The following is a 20,660-nucleotide window of genomic DNA, read 5'->3' on the forward strand; positions in this document are numbered from 1 at the left end:
CAGTGGCTATAACCATGGCATACCCATTCTATTTCTCTATTGCCCTACCCCCAAAATACATTAATAAAAATTTTTGAGCTGGATAGATGGCTTAGCAGCTAAGCACTTCCCTGTGAAGCCTAAGGACCCCAGTTCAAGGCTTGATTCCCAAGGACCCACATTAGCTAGATGCACAAGGGGCCACATGTGTCTGGAGTTCATTTGCAGTGGCTGGAAGCCCTGGCAAGCCCATTCTCCCTCTCCCTCTCCCTCTCCCTCTCCCTCTCCCTCTCCCTCTCCCTCTCCCTCTCCCTCTCCCTCTCCCTCTCCCTCTCCCTCTCCCTCTCCCTCTCCCTCTCCCTCTCCCTCTCCCTCTCCCTCTCCCTCTCCCTCTCCCTCTCCCTCTCCCTCTCCCTCTCCCTCTCCCTCTCCCTCTCCCTCTCCCTCTCCCTCTCCCTCTCCCTCTCCCTCTCCCTCTCCCTCTCCCTCTCCCTCTCCCTCTCCCTCTCCCTCTCCCTCTCCCTCTCCCTCTCCCTCTCCCTCTCCCTCTCCCTCTCCCTCTCCCTCTCCCTCTCCCTCTCCCTCTCCCTCTCCCTCTCCCTCTCCCTCTCCCTCTCCCTCTCCCTCTCCCTCTCCCTCTCCCTCTCCCTCTCCCTCTCCCTCTCCCTCTCCCTCTCCCTCTCCCTCTCCCTCTCCCTCTCCCTCTCCCTCTCCCTCTCCCTCTCCCTCTCCCTCTCCCTCTCCCTCTCCCTCTCCCTCTCCCTCTCCCTCTCCCTCTCCCTCTCCCTCTCCCTCTCCCTCTCCCTCTCCCTCTCCCTCTCCCTCTCCCTCTCCCTCTCCCTCTCCCTCTCCCTCTCCCTCTCCCTCTCCCTCTCCCTCTCCCTCTCCCTCTCCCTCTCCCTCTCCCTCTCCCTCTCCCTCTCCCTCTCCCTCTCCCTCTCCCTCTCCCTCTCCCTCTCCCTCTCCCTCTCCCTCTCCCTCTCCCTCTCCCTCTCCCTCTCTATATATATGCCTCTTTCTCTCTCTGTCTGTCACTCTCAAATAAAAATAAGCAAAATTTTTTTAAGTTGCATTTACTTGTGCATACACATGTCTACACGTGTGTGTGTGTGTTCTGTGTGTAGACATATACATACATGTGTGGTCACACCAGAGTCTCTTGTCTCTGCCAACAAATAACAGATTCTTCTACCCCTTTTCACATTTGTCTTTACATGAGTGGCTGGAGACTTGAACCTGGGCCAGCAGGCCCTGTAAGCAAGCTCCTTAAGCCACTGAACCATACACAGCCCCCGTCATGCCATCTCGCTATATATGTTCCTACCTGTTAATTTTTTGTTGTTCTTTTTGTTTTTTTCTTGCTCTAGCCCACACTGACCTGGAATTCACTATGTAGTTTCAGGGTGGCCTCCAACTAATGGCGACCCTCCTATCTCTGCCTCCCTAGTGCTGGGATTAAAGATGTGTACCAACACACTGGGCTGTGTTTTTGGGTTTTTTGTTTTGTTTTGTTTTTTTGTTTTTTATTTGCTAGGAGAGAGAGAGGAGTAGCATATTTTTTTCATTTATTTTATTTATTTGAGAGAGAGAGAGAGAAAGAATGGGTGCACCAGGGCCTTCAGCCACTGCAAACAAACTCCAGAAGCATGCGCCACCTTGTGCATCTGGCCTATATTGGTTCTGGAGAATTGAACCTGGGTCCTTTGGCTTTGCAGGCTAGTGCCTTAACCACTAAACCATCCCTTCCAGCCCCTGTGTTCTTCATTTAAGGAAAAATATATTTAAAAACATTATTGGGGGGGGTCCTGGAGAAGACGGCTTAGTGGTTAAGGCAGTTGTCAGCAAAGCCTAACAACCTGGATTTAATTCTCCAGTACCCACATAAAGCCAGATGTACAAAGTAGCATATGCATCTGGAGTTTTTTACAGTGGCTAGAGGCCCTAGAGTGCCTATTCTCCCCTTCCCTCAGCCTATGCATGCAAATAAATAAATATATTTACAAAAAAAAAAAAATGTTGCCAGGCTGGGCTTGGTGGCGCATGCCTTTAATCCCAGCACTCACGAGGCAGAGGTAGGAGGATCACCATAAGTTTAAGGCCACCCTGAGACTACATAGTTAATTCCAGGTCAGCATGGAGCAGAGTGAGACCCTACCTTGAAAAACCAAAAAAAAAAAAAAGTTTTCAGGGGCTGGAGAGATGGCTTAGTAGTTAAGGCATTTGCGTGCAAAGCCAAAGGACCCTGGTTAAATTCCCCAGGACCGGGGCTGGAGAGATGGCTTAGCGGTTAAGCGCTTGCCTGTGAAGCCTAAGGACCCCGGTTCGAGGCTCGATTCCCCAGGTCCCACGTTAGCCAGATGCACAAGGGGGCGCACACGTCTGGAGTTCGTTGCAGAGGCTGGAAGCCCTGGCGCGCCCATTCTCTCTCTCTCCCTCTATCTGTCTTTCTCTCTGTGTCTGTCGCTCTCAAATAAATAAATAATTAATTAAAAAAATAAATTCCCCAGGACCCACATAAGCCTGATGCACAAGGTTGTGCATGCATATGGAGTTCATTTGCAGCAGCTGGAGGCCCTGGAGCACGCATTCTCATTCTCTCTCTCTCCCCCTCGCTCTGCCTCTTTCTCTCAAATAAATAAAAATAAAAATATTTTTAAAATTAATAAAAATTTTAAAATGCAAAATAATGTGATCTCTTTATTAAAAATCTTTTAATTTATTTGAGAGAGAGAGAATGAGAGTGCCAGGACCTCTAGCCAATGCAGAGGAACTCAAGATGCATGCACCATCTTGTGATTTTTTTTTTTGTTTTGTTTTTGTTTTGTTTTTACAAGGTAGGGTCTCACTCTAGCTCAGGCTGACCTGGAATTCACTCTATAGTCTCAGGGTGGCCTTAAACTCATGGCTATCCTCCTACCTCTACCTCCTGAGTGCTGGGATTAAAGGCGTACACCACTATACTCATGCCACCTGTGATTTTACTTGTCACAAACTCAACTTGTGAGAACATAGCACAATTGCAAGGCAAGGGCATTTATATACTATTTGTGTCAGAGGTATATATATTGTAAGAAAGGCATTATCTTGGGTCATGGCCATATTTTTATTTTCAAGAAATTGAGAAAACCTCAAATGTCCAACAATAAGGCATTTACTTAATAAATGATAGTGGAGCCATCTTGGGATGCTATCTAGTGTAAAAGTTACATTTTGTGAGTATTGTAATTTCATAAAATGATTACAAAAGAGTGTTAAATGAAAAGCAGGTATAGGGCTGGAGAGATGGCTTAGCGGTTAAGCGCTTGCCTGTGAAGCCTAAGGACCCGGTTCGAGGCTCGGTTCCCCAGGTCCCACGTTAGCCAGATGCACAAGAGAGCACACGCGTCTGGAGTTTGTTTGCAGAGGCTGGAAGCCCTGGCACGCACATTCTTTCTCTCTCTCCCTTTATCTGTCTTTCTCTCTGTGTCTGTCTCAAATAAAATAAAAAAAAAATTAAAAAAAAAAAAAGAAAAGCAGGTATAAAACACTTTGTAACAGCAGTCAGTTATTAAGGAAAACATTTCAAAATGTTTACAGGAAAAATTCTATAAAAGAATTCTGTGGATTTTGTTGCTGGGATGTTGGCTAGTGCTTTATTCTACTGGCTTCTATTTTTACTGCTTACTAGAAATTCATTCTTAATTGAAACTAATCATTTTCCCTTTTCAGAATAAAGGGAACTAATATGAATAGTATTTGACATTTTACCATTGTGGTTGTTAAATCATTTGTCTATGTCAAATAGCTACACAGAAATGGATCCTGTTATCATTGCTTCTGAAGGAGTGGACAAATTCAAAAATGAAAACTTTGAAATTATTATTGTTGATACAAGTGGCCGCCACAAACAAGAGGACTCTTTGTTTGAAGAAATGCTTCAAGTAGCTAATGCTATAGTAAGTAGCTTTCCATGAAGTACTATTTGAAGGATTTTAGTTAATTTAATTATAAAACCTGTTGTAGTTTATGGCAAGTAAATTACTCCTTGACTGTTAGACAAATATCAGGTAATTTCTTTGTTCTTTAGAGACCTATATCTAAGAACTTAATCTTACCATTTTGGTATCCATCATAGAAAAAAAATAAAATTAAATTAATCTTTAATATCTGTTGGTTTTCAGGCTGGAGAGATGGCTCAGCAGTTAAAGGCACTTGCTAACAAAGCTGGCTGCCTGGGTTCAATCCCCCAGACCCACATAATGCCAGATGCACAAAGTGGTGTGTGTGTCTGGAGTTCATTTATAGTGGTAAAATGCCCTGGAATGCCTATTCTTTCTTTTTCTCTCTCTCTTCACTCTCAAATAAATAAATTTTTGTAAAAATATATGTTGAGCTGGGTGTGCTTGTGCATATCTTTAATCCCAGCACTAGGAAGGCAGAGGTAGGAGGATTACTGTGAATTTGAGGCCAGCCTGGGACAGAGCAAAACCCTCCCTAGGAAAACCAAAAAAAGGAAAAAGGGAAAAAAAGTCTACTGATTGTCTTGGCTGTAAGTTATTTAAATTCAGCTAGAAATATTAAGTGAATTTTGAAAATACAAGGTGTGAAAAGTATTAATCCCCATTTGCTATCTTCTTTAAAATTATGATGGAAATAATGTTGGGGAAAAAATCAGTCTATCAATATCTGTCACATATATTAGAAGCCTGCAGTGTGCCCCAGGGGTGTTGGCAGTAAGTTATTAGCTGGTGGTGAATACTGTTCAGTTATTTTGACCAAGGTGAGCACACCTAGGGAAAAAGCCTCTATCAGACATTTAGGGTTCAAGTATACACTCTTCCACTTTTTCCTTTTTCTTACTCAGTTCTGCTATTTCTTTGCCTGGGTGCCATTCTTATAGATCTTTGCATAACTTTTGTTTTTTTTCTTCAGGCTTAAGCTCAAAGTTCTTTTTTTCTTTTTCATCTTTTTTTTTTTATTTTGAGAGAGAAAGAGAATGGTTGTGCTAGGGCCTTCAGCCACTGTGAACTCCAGACATGTGCGCCCCCTTGTGGTGCATATGTGACATTGCACACTTGCATCACTGCGCAGCTGGCTATGTGGGACCTAGAGATTTGAACATGAGTTCTTGGGCTTTGCAGGCAAGCGCCTTAACTGCCCAAAGTTATTTCTAATCAGGCTCATCTTTCATGTTCTACGAATTGCAAAGGTTTTCTTATTTACCTCTTTGTCCTCAGAACCTATATGCTACCCAACTCATAGGGTTCTTCAACAAATATTTATTGATTGAATGATATTTATAGTAAATACTCTGTACCTTTCATGAATAAATTTGCTTAACATTAGTAAAATATACATCTTTTCTATTTAAACTTTCTAGCAACCTGATAACATTGTTTATGTGATGGATGCCTCCATTGGGCAGGCTTGTGAAGCGCAGGCTAAGGCTTTTAAAGATAAAGTAGATGTAGCCTCCGTAATAGTGACAAAACTTGATGGTCATGCAAAAGGAGGTGGTGCACTTAGTGCGTAAGTATTCTTTGGAAGGTTGGCTCTTGTACTTGTTGCTAAATCACTTGTCCTGTGTCTTAGGGGTTGTGTGTATTGGTGTGTGAATAGTCATGAGTTTTTTCTTCCTCCCTCTCTACCTCCTTCCTCCTCCTTTCTTTCCTTCTAACCGTGAATTGACTATGTAGTCTCAGGGTGGCCTTGAACTCACTGAGATCTTCCTGCCTCTGTCTCTTGAGTGCTGGGATTAAACACATGTGCCACCAAGACCAGCATCTCATGATTTCTTAACCATCTTTTAAAATATATCCTGATCATCTGATAGTGGACCTGATGTGAACTATAAAACAAGTTTTAAAAGAAACAATTGGGGTGGGACTGGGAAGATGGCTTAGCAGTTAAGGTGCTTGCTGGCAAAGCCAAGGGATCCAGGTTTGAATCCCCAGGTCCCGCATAAAGCCAAATGCACAAGGCATTGCATGCATCTAGAGTCATTTGCTGTGGCTATAGGCCCTGGTGTGCCCATTCTCTCTCTTTGTATATGCCTCTATCTCTCTATCTTTCAAATAAATTAAATAAATAAATAAAAACAGTTTTAAACAAAGAAACGGAATTTTGGAGCCTCTATAATATACTTCTGGTTTTTTTGTTTTATTTTTCGAGGTAGGGTCTCACTCTAGCTCAGGCTGACCTGGAATTCACTCTGCAGTCTCAGGTCAGGGTGGCCTCGAATTTATGGCAATCCTCCTACTTCTGCCTCCCAAGTGCTGGGATTAAAGGCATGTGCCACCATGCCCAGCAATATACTTCTGTTTTAACTAGTGAAAAGACACTTAAATTTTGTACCTTTTGTCTATTTAGCTTTGAAAATTTGTTTTCTGTTTCTTGAGATCGTTTCTCTTTTCTCTGTAGAGTTGCTGCCACAAAAAGTCCAATTATTTTCATTGGTACAGGGGAACATATAGATGACTTTGAACCTTTCAAAACACAACCTTTCATCAGCAAACTTCTTGGTAAGTACAATGCTGAAGATGTAGAAAATTCTCTGAGATAGTATTGGAGCTTTGGAACAGATTAGCAGTTTAATCTTAACCTCACTAACTAGTTCAAGAGAATCATATCCTTCTGTAACTTATCTTTCTAGCCTTTTCCTTCTTCCCTCTTTTCCTTCTTTCCTATAGTGCTTGGGATCAAACCAGAGCCATGCTGATGCTAAGCCAGCACTCTGCCGCTGAGCCATGTCCCCAGTCCTTTAACCTCAAAAATAGGGATAATAGTTACCTATTTTCTGTTGCTAACATGGTAAAATGAGACATTAGATGCAAAGTTCTTTGGAAGTGTTTTAATGCATAAAACAAAAATATTTGGTCATAAGTAATAGCAGTTGTAATGACAAACTTTGATAATGTCTCAGAGTGGCCTGTTCAAAAGCATTTTGTTTAGAGTACGCCCTGGGCTGTCATTCCTCCTTTCTGTCTTTGCTGCCATTTAACCTTAGATTTCGTTTTCTCACCTGTAAAATGTACTAAGAGTAGAGCCAGCCTGCCTTGCAAAGCTGTTCAGTGTGGGAATGTGAGCATACCTATGGTTCATTTTCCTTTTTGGGTCTTACAGGTATGGGGGATATTGAAGGACTGATAGACAAAGTCAATGAGCTGAAGCTGGATGACAATGAAGCACTTATAGAGAAGCTGAAACACGGTATGTGAGTGGCAAACACTTGTGCTTAGATGTTTTTGACTTATTTTTGTTTTGCAGTGCTGGGGATTGAACCCAGGGCTTTGTGTGTCCAGGTGAACACTCTACCACTAAACTATATCCCCAGCGCTTGGGGTTTTTTTTCCCTTGGTTTTTCAAGGTAGGGTCTCACTCTAGCCCATGCTGACCAGTCTCAAAGTGACCTTGAATTCACAGCAATCCTCTGCCTCCTAAGTGCTGGGATTAAAGCTATGCGCCACCATGCCCAGCCTTTTGTTTGTTTTTTGTTTTTTTGAGGTAGTGTCTCCTCTAGCCCAGGCTGACCTGAATTCACTAGGTAGTCTCAGGGTGGCCTTGAACCTCACAGCAGTCCTCCTACCTCTGCCTCTCAAGTACTGAGATTAAAGGCATTTGCTACCATGCCCGGCTTAGCCTTGGTTTTTTGAGCCAGCATCTCATTACATAATGCAGGCTATCCTTGAATTCACTGCTTAACCGACTGGCCTTTGACAGTAAAATCTACCATGAGTCAGTTCTTCAAATACTTTTTTTTTTTTTTTTAAGGTAGGGTCTCACTCTGGCTCAGGCTGACCTGAATTAACTATGTAGTTTCAAGGTAGCCTCGAACTCAGGATGTTCCTCCTACCTCTGCCTCCCCAATGTTGGGATTAAAGGCGTGCGCCACCATGCCCAGCTTCAAATACATTATTTTACATGATTTATAGCCAAATCATTTGTTAAAAAAAAAAAAAAGTTTCTCAAGTTAGGGACTCACTCTAGTCCAGACTGACCTGAAATTCACTATGTAGTCTCAGGATGGCTTCGAATTCACCGTGATCCTCCTAACTCTGCCTCCCAAATGCTGCCATCATACTTGGCTGTAAAATATTTTTATTTATTTATTTGCAAGCAGATTAAGAGGGAGTGGGCAGCCAGGACTTCTTGCTGTTGCAAAGAAACTAGAAACTCTAGTTGCATGTACCACTAGCTTTATGTGTATACTAGAAGTTGAGCCCAGACCAGCAGGATTTGTAAGCAAGTGCCTTTAACCACTGAGCCATCTCCCCAACTCATAAATCATTTTGATTCTCTGACATTTGAGCAGTTACCAATATGTGTGTTTATTTTCTTATAATCACCTGAATGTTAAAATAGAAGCTTTCACTATGTTCTTGAAAAAAAAAAATGGGGGGGAAAGCCAGGTGTGGTGACTCATGCCTTTAATCCCAGCACTTGAGAGGGAGAGAGCTAGGAGGATTACCATGAGTTCAAAGTCACCCTGAGACTACATAGTGAGTTCCAGGTCAGCCTGGGCTAGAGTGAGACCCTACCTCAGCCAAAAAAAAAAAAAAAAAAAAAAAAAACGGGAAAAGTAAGGTAGAATATGCTGTTTGACTTATTGGTTTGGGGTCAGGATCTTCCTGTATAGCCCCAGCTGGTCTGGACTCATTATATAGACCTGTTTGGCCTCAGACTTGCAGCAATCTTCTGAGAGTAAAAGCATACCCCCCTATGACTAGAAGGGCAGCATGTACCTTTCTAATCTGTTTTCTTCTAAATTGAAAGGGCAGCATGTACCTTTCTAATCTGTTTTCTTCTAAATTGTGAGCACACATACACAGATATAGTTAGATATATGCAAAAGAAAAATTTAAAGGGTGAAGGTAATACACACACATATGCTCTTTTTAGTTAAATGAAAGACCACTCCTAGAACTCAGAAGTATCTCACTGTTTTTTAAGAGCTCAAGTTCTTTTTTCAGAAGAATATTTTAGGGCTGGAGGGATGGCTTAGCAATTAAGGCATTTGCCTGCAAAGCCAAAGGACCCAGGTTTGATTCCCCAGGACCCATGTTAGCCAGATGCACAAGGGGGTGCACACATCTGGAGTTCATTTGCAGTGGCTGGAGCGCCCATATTCTCTCGCTCCTTCTCTGTCAAATAAATAAAATAAAATAGTTTGGTTTTTTTTTCTAAACTTACAGTGAACCTCCTACCTCTGCCTCCTGAGTGCTGGGATTAAAGGCATGCGCCACCACGTTCAGCTATGATGGGTCTTTCTTTCTTTCTTTCTTTCTTTCTTTCTTTCTTTCTTTCTTTCTTTCTTTCTTTCTTTCTTTTTTATGGGTATTTCTTGACTTGGAGTCAGTTTTTTTTTTTTTTCCCTCAACTTTTATTAACATTTTCCATGATTATAAAAAAGTATCCCATGGTAATACCCTCCCCACCCTTTCCCCTTTGAAATTCAATTCTCCATATCCCCTCCCCATCTCAATCATTCTACTTACATATACACAATACCAACCTATTAAGTACCCTCCTCCCTTCCTTTCTTTTCCCTTTATATCTCCTTTTTAACTTACTGGCCTCTGCTACTGAGATTTTTCCTTCTCACACAGAATCCCAATCATCTGGAGTTCATTTGCAATGGCTGGAGCACCCATATTCTTTCCCTCTTTCTCTGTCAAATAAATAAAATAAAATATTTTTTAAAAGAATAATTTATTTATTTGCATGCAAAGACAAAGAATGGGAGTACCGGGGCCTCCAGACACTGGGGATAAAAGATGTATATGAAATGCCATCATAAATGCTCAATACATGCTATTAATGACCATATCAGTTTTTTTTTTAACAGTTTTTTGTTAATTTTTGTGGTTGCGTATATATGTATATATAAAATAATATTTTTTGTTTACTTGAGAAACAGAAAAAAGGCAGAGAGAGGAAGAGAATGGGCACTTCAGGGCCTCTAGCCACTGCAAACTCCAAATGCATGTGCCCCCTTGTGCATCTGATTTACATGGGTCCTGGAGACTCAAACCCAGGCTGTTAGGCCTTGTAGGCAAGCACCTTAGCCACTGAACCATCCCTCCATCCCTGCATATTATTCTTGTTCCTTTTTTGCTCATCTTGTCAGGTATGTTTGTCTTAAGTATTGGTGGTATTGAAAGGGTTCTTGGTGTGCTCTTGGTGTGGTGCTTCATACTTCCTCTTCTATTTATTTATGTATTTATTTTTATTGACAACTTCCTTGATTGTAAACCATATCCCATGGTGATTTCCTCCCTCCCCCCCCACTTCCCCTTTGAAATTTGACTCTCCATCATATCCTGTCCCCCTCTCAATCAGTCTCTTTTATTTTGATGTCATGATCTTTTTCTCCTGTTATGATGGTTTTGTGTAGGTAGTGCCAGGCACTGTGAGGTCATGGATATCCAGGCCATTTGGTGTTTGGAGGAGCATGTTATATATAAGGAGTCCTACCCTTCCTTTGGCTCTTACATTCTTTCTGCCACCTCTTCCGCATTAGACCCTGAGCCATGGAAGGTGTGAGAGAGATGTTTCAGTGCTGAGCACTCCTCTGTCACTTCTCAGCACCATGGTGCCTTCTGAGTCATTTCAAGGTCACTGCCATCTGAAAAGAGAAGCTTCTCGGACCAAAAGTGAGAGTAGCATTAATATATGGGTGTGAACATTAAGAGAAGTGCTTACTGGCCAGTTTGATGACCATAGTAAATGAACACCAGCAGACGTTACACCCCTAGGGCTCATGACTACCCCTGCTGTAGGTTTTCAGTATCAGGGACATATTCCCTCCCATGGAGCAGGCCTCCAGTCAAATTAGGGGCAGTTGGTTTCCACCATGACAGACGTGCCACTATTGCACTCGTTGGCTCATTTGGCCTGGTTGGCAAATATAAGGCTTGCAGTGTCCGCTGTTGGGTATCTTCACTGGTAATTTCGCTCTCTCCCATTAAACCGTATGTAACATGGCTTTTTCCAGCTTTCTGTCAGCTGGTCTACATGGAGGAGATTTTCAGCTCAGTTCTAGTAGAATTTTTCCCTGACCTTGCAGCCCAAATATGTGCAGTCTTCAGCAATAGGGTCTTACCATCTATTCCTGGTGGGAAACCAATGGCCTCAGCAAAGGCCTGTAATGTTTTGGGATTATCAGGGACCACCCTGGCCAACAACTTCCTGCAAGGTATACCATCCCTGGTACTGAAAATTTTCTAGTAACACTCTATGGCTCCTGTGTGTTCCATTGTCCAAAAAAGTAGATTTCCATATGAATTACTTATATCCTATTAGATTGTGATTAGCCTTCCCTCCACCTTTCCTTACTCCCCTGACCTCACTTAGGCCTTCACACTTCCTCTTCTATGTGTTTACTTGACCATTCTTTCATAGACACCTTATCTTCCCACCCCACCACATTATGAAATGTTAACATCATTTGCCTTGTGCTCAGAGTCAGAAATTGGAGTGTTGTTTATTGGTTTTACTCTACACCCTGCTGCTGGCCATTGAATCCAGAACTGTGTACATATATGCTAGGCACACACACTGTCGCTGAGCTACACCCTCAGCCCTAATTTTTTATTTCTTCCTCATTCTGCCTTCCTCTTACTCCATCACTCAACTAGTCATAATGGTTTCACTTTTTTTTTTTTTTTGAGGTAGGGTTTCCTGTAGCCCAAGCTGACTTGGAATTCACTGTGTAGTCTCAGGCTGGCCTTGAATTTACATGATCCTCCTGCCTCTACCTGTGCCCCTGCCCCTGCCAGTGCTGGGATTAAAGGCATGCACCACTATGTGCAACTGGCTTCATTTCTATCCTGTTTCTTCATCTGCCCTGCAATGTTAGTTTAATAACTCTTAACTTGATTGCTTATTCTAAGTCTTAAAATATAGTATATATAACCTACCTGGATTTATTAACGTCTATCTTCCTGGACTCTGCCTACTTGATCTGGCTATTTATTTATTTATTTTGTGTTGCAAGTTCACTGTCCTGGAGCTTTGAGCTTGAGATCCTCCTGTTTCAGCCTTTAGGGTTACATGTTTGTGCATTCACGGCTGTCTGATCTGTTTATTATTTTTCCTCTGAGGTAGCGTTTCATTGTAGCCCAGGTTGACCTGGAATTCACTATGTAATCTCAGGGTGGCCTTGAACTCACAGCGATGGCGATCCTCCTACCTCTGCCTCCCAAGTGCTGAGATTAAAGGCTTATGCCACCACGCCCAACTTGATCTGTTTATTCTTTAGGAAAAAAATGTTCAGGGGTGAAGAGATGGCTCAGTGGTTAAGGTGCTTGCCTGCAAAGCTTAAGGACCTAAGTTCAATTCCCAAGTACCTGTGTAAGCCAGATGCACAATGGGACATACACATCTGGAGTTTGTTTACAGTGGCTGAAGGCCCTGGTGCACCCATTTATTCTCTACTTGCCTCTTTCTGTCTGTGTCTGTATCTCCCAAATAAATAAAAATAAACTATTTAAAAAGTTATGAAAGGAGGACTTCCGGTTAAGATGGCGGCGTAGGTACCACGCCAAAATAGCCTGGGGGGGGAAGACCAAAAAAAACTCAGCAAAATACACACTTTTACTAAAAAGTGAGGTGTATAGGAAGTTGAGGCGGCAGCGGAGAAGTGGAAGAGTTATAGAGCATCCGGAGCCTGCACAGGCGGGAACAGCGGCCCGGGGCGGCTCAGCTACCCGCCGCAACCGCGGAGCGGCAGAAAACCGCCGGACTCTTGGCTCGAGCCGCAGGACAAGCCAGGTGCGGGAATTTCCCCTCACACCGCGCTCTCCGCAACTCGGGAAACGTGAGGGGAGAGCGGCAGCGAGCAACGGAGGGAGGAGCAGACCGCGAGGTAAAAGCACACGATACAACCAGAACAGCCGCGGCTCCCTCCCCTCCCCTGCCGCCTGAACCCAGCTCCAGCGAACACAGCAGCGGCCCGAGACCCGGCCACGCCAACTTGGGCTGACGGCGGGACCCAAGCAGGAGCAGAATTTGGCAGCAACTTCAGCGGCTCCAGCACCGGTACCAGTGGCCCCAGCAGCAGCGGACCCAGGAGAGCAGCGGCTTCGGGGTGAGCAGCAGCGGTGGACACGACAACGGCAGCTTCAGCAGTGGTGGGGGCTCCGGCGGTGACATCTACAACAGCTGCAGAGGCGGCGGCAGCGACTCAGTTTGCCCCGTAGGAAAAGCAAGTGCCCAGCTCCAGAAATCAGAACAGCAACCCGACGACCCAGGCAGCAACTTGACTGAGACCACAATCACCCAAGGTAACTGGGATTGCACCAGGGAAGGGTCTCACCTGGTCACAAGCTGACTTGGATACCTCAACAGACCAGAAATCTAAACCTCTTTGTTGATAGAGGATCTGGTCATGATAATAACTACTCTTGCATACATACTCGGGGCTGTTTTTGATGGAATGGGTACAGTGTTTAGCTAAATTTTAGAATCTACCAGTATATTATTCCACTCAGCCTGCTTGAATACTCCTATAGCAGGGAAACTCAACCCCTAAGAACATCTTTGTAGATACTCTGAGAGTCTTAAGAGCCACACCTAATACCTTAAGGTCCTACCCTGAAAATATTTTACACCAAATCAATTGATACAGCTAAGAATACACAGCTAGCTAGAAAATCCAAGCATTAACTTAATCCAAGATGCAAAAATATATACATTATAACACAAGAAACACTAAAAAGCAAGACGATATAAATCTACCTAAAAGTATTAATGCATCAGAAATGTCCTCCAGTGAGAAAGAGTTAGAGGAAATGCCTGAGAAAGAGTTCAAAAGAATAATTATAAATATGTTCAAAGAGGTCAAAGAACACATGAAAACAATCAAAGAAGAAATCAAAGAGGAAATCAAAGAGGAAATCAAAGGAATCAAAGAAGAGGCAGGACACCAATTTAATGAAATAAAGAAGGCAATACAAGACATAAATAGAGAAATAGAAATAATAAAGAAAAACCAGTCAGAATTACTAGCAATGAAGAACACAGTTAATGAAATAAAAAACTCTGTAGAAAATCTCACCAGTAGGATGGATGAGGGAGAGGACAGAATATCTAAGCTAGAAGATCAGGTGGCAGACCTAATGCAGTCCAACAAAGAGAAAAACAAACTTATAGAAAAGTATGAGTGGGAATTTCAAGATATTCGGGACACTATGAAAAGATCCAATATAAGAATTCAGGGCATAGTAGAAGGAGAAGAATTCCACTCCAGAGGCATAGTAGGCATCTTCAACAAAATCATAGAGGAAAATTTTCCCCAAATTGGGAAAGAGGTGCCAATACAGATACAGGAAGCCTTTAGAACCCCAGCCAGACAAAACCCAGAAAGAAACTCTCCTCGCCACATTATACTCAAACTTCCAAACACACAAACCAAAGAAAAAATATTGAAAGCAGTTAGAGAGAAAAATCAAGTTACCTACAAAAGCAAGCCCATCAGGATTATAGCAGATTATTCAACACAAACTTTTAAAGCCAGAAGGGCCTGGAGTGATATATTCCAAGTTCTGAAAGATAACAACTGTCAACCAAGGTTACTTTATCCTGCAAAGTTATCCATCCAAATAGATGGAGAAATAAAGACATTCCATGACAAAAGCAGGTTAAAGGAATATCTGAAGACAAAACCAGCTCTACAGAAAATACTTGATAGAATCCTCCATGCTGAACAAAAGGAAAAGCACACATATAAGGAACCTAGAAAAAACCAGCCATACTCAAATACCAGTTAACAGAAGAGAGCACAGGTAGAACCAGTAACACACACACACACACACAAAAATGGCAAACATAAATACACACATTTCAATAATATCTCTTAATATCAACGGTCTCAATGCCCCAACGAAAAGACATAGATTTGCAGACTGGGTTAAAAAGCAGGATCCTACAATTTGTTGTCTTCAAGAAACTCACCTTTCTACAAAGGATAGACATTATCTTAGGGTGAAAGGTTGGAAGACGGTGTTTCAAGCAAATGGGCCTAGAAAACAAGCAGGGGTTGCTATCCTAATATCAGACAGGGTGGACTTTAGTCCGAAGTTAGTCAAAAAAGATAAGGAAGGTCACTTTATATTGATTAAGGGCACACTCCAACAGGAGGACATTACAATCCTAAACATATATGCACCTAACATGGGGGCTCCCAAATTCGTCAAACAAACACTATTAGAACTAAGGTCACAGATAACACCAAACACGGTGGTGGTGGGTGACTTTAACACCCCACTCTCATCAATTGACAGGTCATCCAGGGAAAGAATAAACAGAGAGGCATCTGGACTAAATGAGGTCATAGAAGATATGGACCTAACAGATATATACAGGACATTTCATCCAAAGGCTGCAGAATATACATTCTTTTCAGCAGCACATGGAACATTCTCTAAAATAGACCATATATTAGGACACAAAGCAAATCTTAACAAATTCAGGAAAATTGAAATAATTCCTTGCATTCTATCTGACCACAATGGAATTAAACTACAAATCAGTAGCAAGAAAGGCTATAGAGCATACACAAAATCATGGAAGCTAAACAATACACTACTAAATGATGAGTGGGTCAATGAAGAAATCAAAAAGGAAATCAAAAAATTTATAGAGTCAAATGATAATGAGAACACAACATACCAAAATCTCTGGGACACAATGAAGGCAGTTCTAAGAGGTAAATTTATAGCCTTAAGTGCCTATATTAAGAAATTAGAAAGGTCGCAAGTAAACGACCTAATGCTTCGTCTTAAAGCCTTGGAAAAAGAAGAACAAGGCAAACCAAAAAGTAGTAGACGGGAAGAAATAATAAAGATTAGGGCAGAAATTAATGAAATAGAAACAAAAAGAACAATCCAAAGAATTAATGAAACAAAGAGTTGGTTCTTTGAAAGGATAAACAAGATTGATAAACCCTTAGCAAATCTGACCAAAAGAAAGAGAGAAGAGACACAAATTAATAAAATCAGAGATGAACAAGGTAACATCACAACAGATTCCAGAGAAATTCAAAAAATTATAGGGACATACTATAAAAGCATATACTCCACCAAGTATGAAAATCTGAAAGAAATGGATGATTTCCTTGATCTATATGACCTACCTAAATTAAATCAAAATGAGATTAATCACTTAAATAGACCTATAACAAACATGGAGATCCGAGCAGTTATCAATAATCTCCCAACTAAAAAAAGCCCAGGCCCGGATGGATTCACTGCTGAATTTTACCAGACTTTTAAGGAAGAGCTAACACCATTGCTTCTTAAGCTTTTCCAGGAAATAGAAAAAGAAGGAATCCTACCAAACTCCTTCTATGAGGCCAGCATCACCCTGATACCAAAACCAGGCAAAGATAGAACAAAAAAAGAAAATTACAGACCAATCTCCCTCATGAACATAGATGCAAAAATTCTCAACAAAATATTGGCAAACAGAATACAAGAGTATATCAAAAAGATCATTCACCCTGACCAAGTAGGCTTTATCCCAGAGATGCAGGGATGGTTCAACATACGCAAATCTATAAATGTAATACATTACATAAATGGGTTGAAGGACAAAAATCACATGATCATCTCATTAGATGCAGAGAAAGCATTTGACAAAATCCAACATCCCTTCATGATAAAAGTCCTACAGAGACTGGGAATAGAAGGAACATATCTCAATATAATAAAGGCTATTTATGACAAGCCTACAGCCAACATATTACTAAATGGGGAAAAACTGGAAGCTTTTCCACTAAAATCAGGAACAAGACAAGGGTGTCCACTGTCTCCACTTCTATTTAATGTAGTTTTGGAAGTCTTAGCCATAGCAATAAGGCAAGAGACACACATAAAAGGGATACAAATTGGAAAGGAAGAAATCAAGCTATCATTATTTGCAGATGACATGATTCTATACATAAAGGACCCTAAAGACTCTACTAGCAAGCTGTTAGAGCTAATCAAAACCTACAGCAATGTAGCAGGATACAAAATAAATACACAGAAATCAGTAGCCTTCATATATGCTAACAACAAACACACAGAGGATGAAATCAGAGAATCACTCCCATTCACAATTGCATCAAAAAAAATAAAATACCTTGGAATAAACCTAACTAAGGAAGTAAAGAATCTATACAATGAGAACTTTAAGACACTCAAGCGAGAAATTGCAGAAGACACTAGAAAGTGGAGAAACATCCCTTGTTCCTGGCTTGGAAGAATCAATATAGTGAAAATGACAATCTTACCTAAAGCAATCTACACATTTAATGCAATCCCTATCAAAATTCCAAAGGCTTTCTTCATGGAAATAGAAAAAACAATCCAAAAATTCATTTGGAATCATAAAAAACCTCGAATATCTAAAATAATACTGAGCAACAAAAAAGAGGCTGGTGGTATCACCATACCTGATTTTAACCTATACTACAGAGCCATAGTAACAAAAACAGCATGGTACTGGCACAAAAACAGACATGTAGATCAGTGGAACAGAATAGAGGACCCAGATGTAAGCCCAAGTAGCTATAGCCACCTGATATTCGATAAAAATGCCAAAAATACTCATTGGAGAAGAGACAGCCTCTTCAGCAAATGGTGTTTTGAAAACTGGATAAATATCTGCAGAAGGATGAAAATAGATTCTTCTCTCTCGCCATGCACAAGAATTAAGTCCAAATGGATTAAAGACCTTAACATCAGACCGGAAACTTTGAAACTGCTAGAGGAAAAAGTTGGGGAAACCCTCCAACATATTGGTCTTGGCAAAGACTTTCTAAATACAACCCCAATTGCTCAGGCAATAAAACCACAGATTAACCACTGGGACCTAATGAAATTACAAAGATTTTGCACCGCAAAGGACACAGTGAAAAAAGCAAAGAGGCAACCTACAGAATGGGAAAAAATCTTCGCCAGCTATATATCTGATAAAGGATTAATATCTAGGATATACAAAGAACTCAAAAAGATATCTAATAAGGAATCAAACAGGCCAATCAAAAAATGGGCTAAGGAGCTAAATAGAGAGTTCTCAAAGGAAGAAATACGAATGGCATATAAGCACCTAAAAAAATGTTCTACGTCACTAGTCATCAGGGAAATGCAGATTAAAACTACATTGAGATTCCATCTCACTCCTGTCAGATTGGCCACCATCATGAAAACAAATGATCATAAATGTTGGCGGGGATGTGGAAAAAAAGGAACCCTTCTGCACTGCTGGTGGGAATGCAATCTGGTCCAGCCATTGTGGAAAACAGTGTGGAGGTTCCTAAAGCAGCTAGAGATTGATCTACCATATGACCCAGCTATAGCACTCCTAGGCATATATCCAAAGGATTCATCTCATTTCCTTAGAAGTACATGCTCAACCATGTTTATTGCTGCTCAATTTATAATAGCTGGGAAATGGAACCAGCCTAGATGTCCCTCAACAGATGAGTGGATAATGAAGATGTGGTACATTTATACAATGGAGTTCTACTCAGCGGTAAAGAAAAATGAAGTTATGAAATTTGCAGAAAAATGGATGGACCTGGAAAGTATTATACTAAGTCAGGTAACCCAGGCCCAGAAAGCCAAGCGCCACATGTTCTCCCTCATATGGGGATCCTAGCTACAGATGACTGGGCTTCTGTGTGAGAATGAAAATACTTAGTAGCAGAGGCCAGTAAGTTGAAAAGGAGACATAAAGGGTGGAGAAAGGAAGGGAGGAGGATACTTAATAGGTTGATATTGTATATATGTAATTACAATGATTGTAATGGGGAGGTAATATGATTGAGAATGGAATTTCAAACGGGAAAGTGTGGGGGTGGGGAGGGAGGGAATTACCATGGGATATATTTTATAATCATGGAAAATGTTAATAAAAATTTAAAAAAAAAAAAAAAAAAGAGTTATGAAAGGAAAAAAATCTTTCAGAAATACAAATCTGATCCCATAAATGCTCTATTTAAAACCATCTTCTGGCTTCCCATTGTCCTTCGAGTGCTTTTTAGTAATTTCATGCTTTGGTCCTGTCTTCCAGTTCATGTGTTGGCACTGCTGTTACTCAGCAGTCTCTGTGCCAGCCATGCTTCTTTCAGCTGTCTCATACCTAGGCCATTGCTTTTGTTAGTCCCTGTCTTTTAAACCCATCTTCTCTTTATTCTGCCTCTGGCCTAACTCATACTTCAGAGCTCTCCTTACATGTCCAGCCTGATCTCTAGGCTTATACTAGATGCCTTGGATGCACATTTCTATTATACCCTATAATTAGTTGCCATGTTATTCATTACAATTATTTGATGTCTTTCTTCCCTACTTGAAGATAAAGTAAGTTTCATAGCTGTGTTCTTCATCTTGTATGCTCACAGTGCCTTGCTGAGAATCTGGCATATAGGAAGTCTTAAGTACATATTTATTTATTTTAAATATTTTTTTTAATTTATTTGAGAGTGACAGAGAGAGAGAGATTGAGAAAGGGCGTGCCAGGGCCTCCAGCCACTGCAAACGAACTCCAGATGCATGCGCCCCCCCCTTGTGCATCTGGCTAACGTGGGTCCTGGGGAACCGAGCCTTGAACCAGGGTCCTTAGGCTTCACAGGCAAGCGCTTAACCGCTAAGCCATCTCTCCAGCCCCGTATTTTAAATATTTATTTGCGGGCTGGAGATGTGGCCTAGCGGTTAAGCGCTTGCCTGTGAAGCCTAAGGACCCCGGTTCGAGGCTCGGTTCCCCAGGTCCCACGTTAGCCAGACGCACAAGGGGGCGCACGCGTCTGGAGTTCGTTTGCAGAGGCTGGAAGCCCTGGCGCGCCCATTCTCTCTCTCTCCCTCTATCTGTCTTTCTCTCTGTGTCTGTCGCTCTCAAATAAATAAATAAAAAATAATTTAAATAAATAAATAAATAAATATTTATTTGCAAGGAAGGAGGGAGGGAAAGAATGGGTGCAGCAGGGTGTCTAGCCATTACAAACAAACTCCAAACATATGTGCCACTTTGTGCATCTGGCATTACATGGGTACTGGGGAATCAAACTCAGGTTGTTATGTTTTGCAGGTAAGTGCATTAAGTGCTAAGCCATCTCTTCAGTCCAGTACATATTTATTGAATGGCTGAGTTTGTTCTTCGTTGCCCAATTTTCTCTTTCTGCTATCTTGAAGCAGTACCTTTATATATTTTTTTTTTGCTTTTATATTCTGCTTCCTAGATGCATGATATGTGTCATTGGTCTACTTTCTGATTTCTGCCTCACTGTTTCTCCTTAAATCTCTTCCAGTTTTGTCCTGTTCCTAATGCTCTGCTCATTTCTGAGGTAACCAGGCTCCACATAATTTCCACCTCAGTTATTGTTCTCATATTCCTTAGTTGCTAATGTTTTACTGTGTTACCTGCCTTTTCTATTTTCAGTTCTCACTTGATGCCCATTGTGTGGATTTTTTGTTATATCTTAAGTGATTATTTAAGAAGAATCTTCTGTGTATGTGTGCGGAGACCAGAGGTCAGCGTCTGGTGGCTTCCTCCACTTTATTCTGTCTAGACAGGTTCTCTTGCTGAATGTACAGCTCCTTATATGGCTAAACAAGCTAGCCAGTGAGGCCCAAGGATTTCTTGTCTCTGCCTCCTCAGTGCTGGGATAACAGGCATGGTGCCACCATGCCCAGCATTTTATGTGGGTTCTGGAATTTCAAACT

The 20,660-nt window shown here is 41.6% G+C and overlaps 1 protein-coding gene across 4 annotated transcripts in view; it reads left to right on the top strand.

Annotated features, from left to right (window-relative positions):
• Srp54 (signal recognition particle 54) overlaps positions 1-20,660 on the top strand; it is a 117,185-nt gene that overhangs the window by 24,316 nt on the left and 72,209 nt on the right. For all 4 annotated transcript variants that reach the window (XM_045154381.1, XM_045154380.1, XM_045154383.1 and 1 more), the window contains exons 8-11: positions 3,764-3,914; positions 5,339-5,487; positions 6,379-6,479; positions 7,081-7,167. In XM_045154381.1, the coding sequence (XP_045010316.1) occupies positions 3,764-3,914; positions 5,339-5,487; positions 6,379-6,479; positions 7,081-7,167 (488 nt within the window). The remainder of the gene's footprint in view (positions 1-3,763; positions 3,915-5,338; positions 5,488-6,378; positions 6,480-7,080; positions 7,168-20,660) is intronic.

Source organism: Jaculus jaculus, chromosome 7, assembly GCF_020740685.1.
Source record: "Jaculus jaculus isolate mJacJac1 chromosome 7, mJacJac1.mat.Y.cur, whole genome shotgun sequence".
NCBI lineage: Eukaryota > Metazoa > Chordata > Mammalia > Rodentia > Dipodidae > Jaculus > Jaculus jaculus.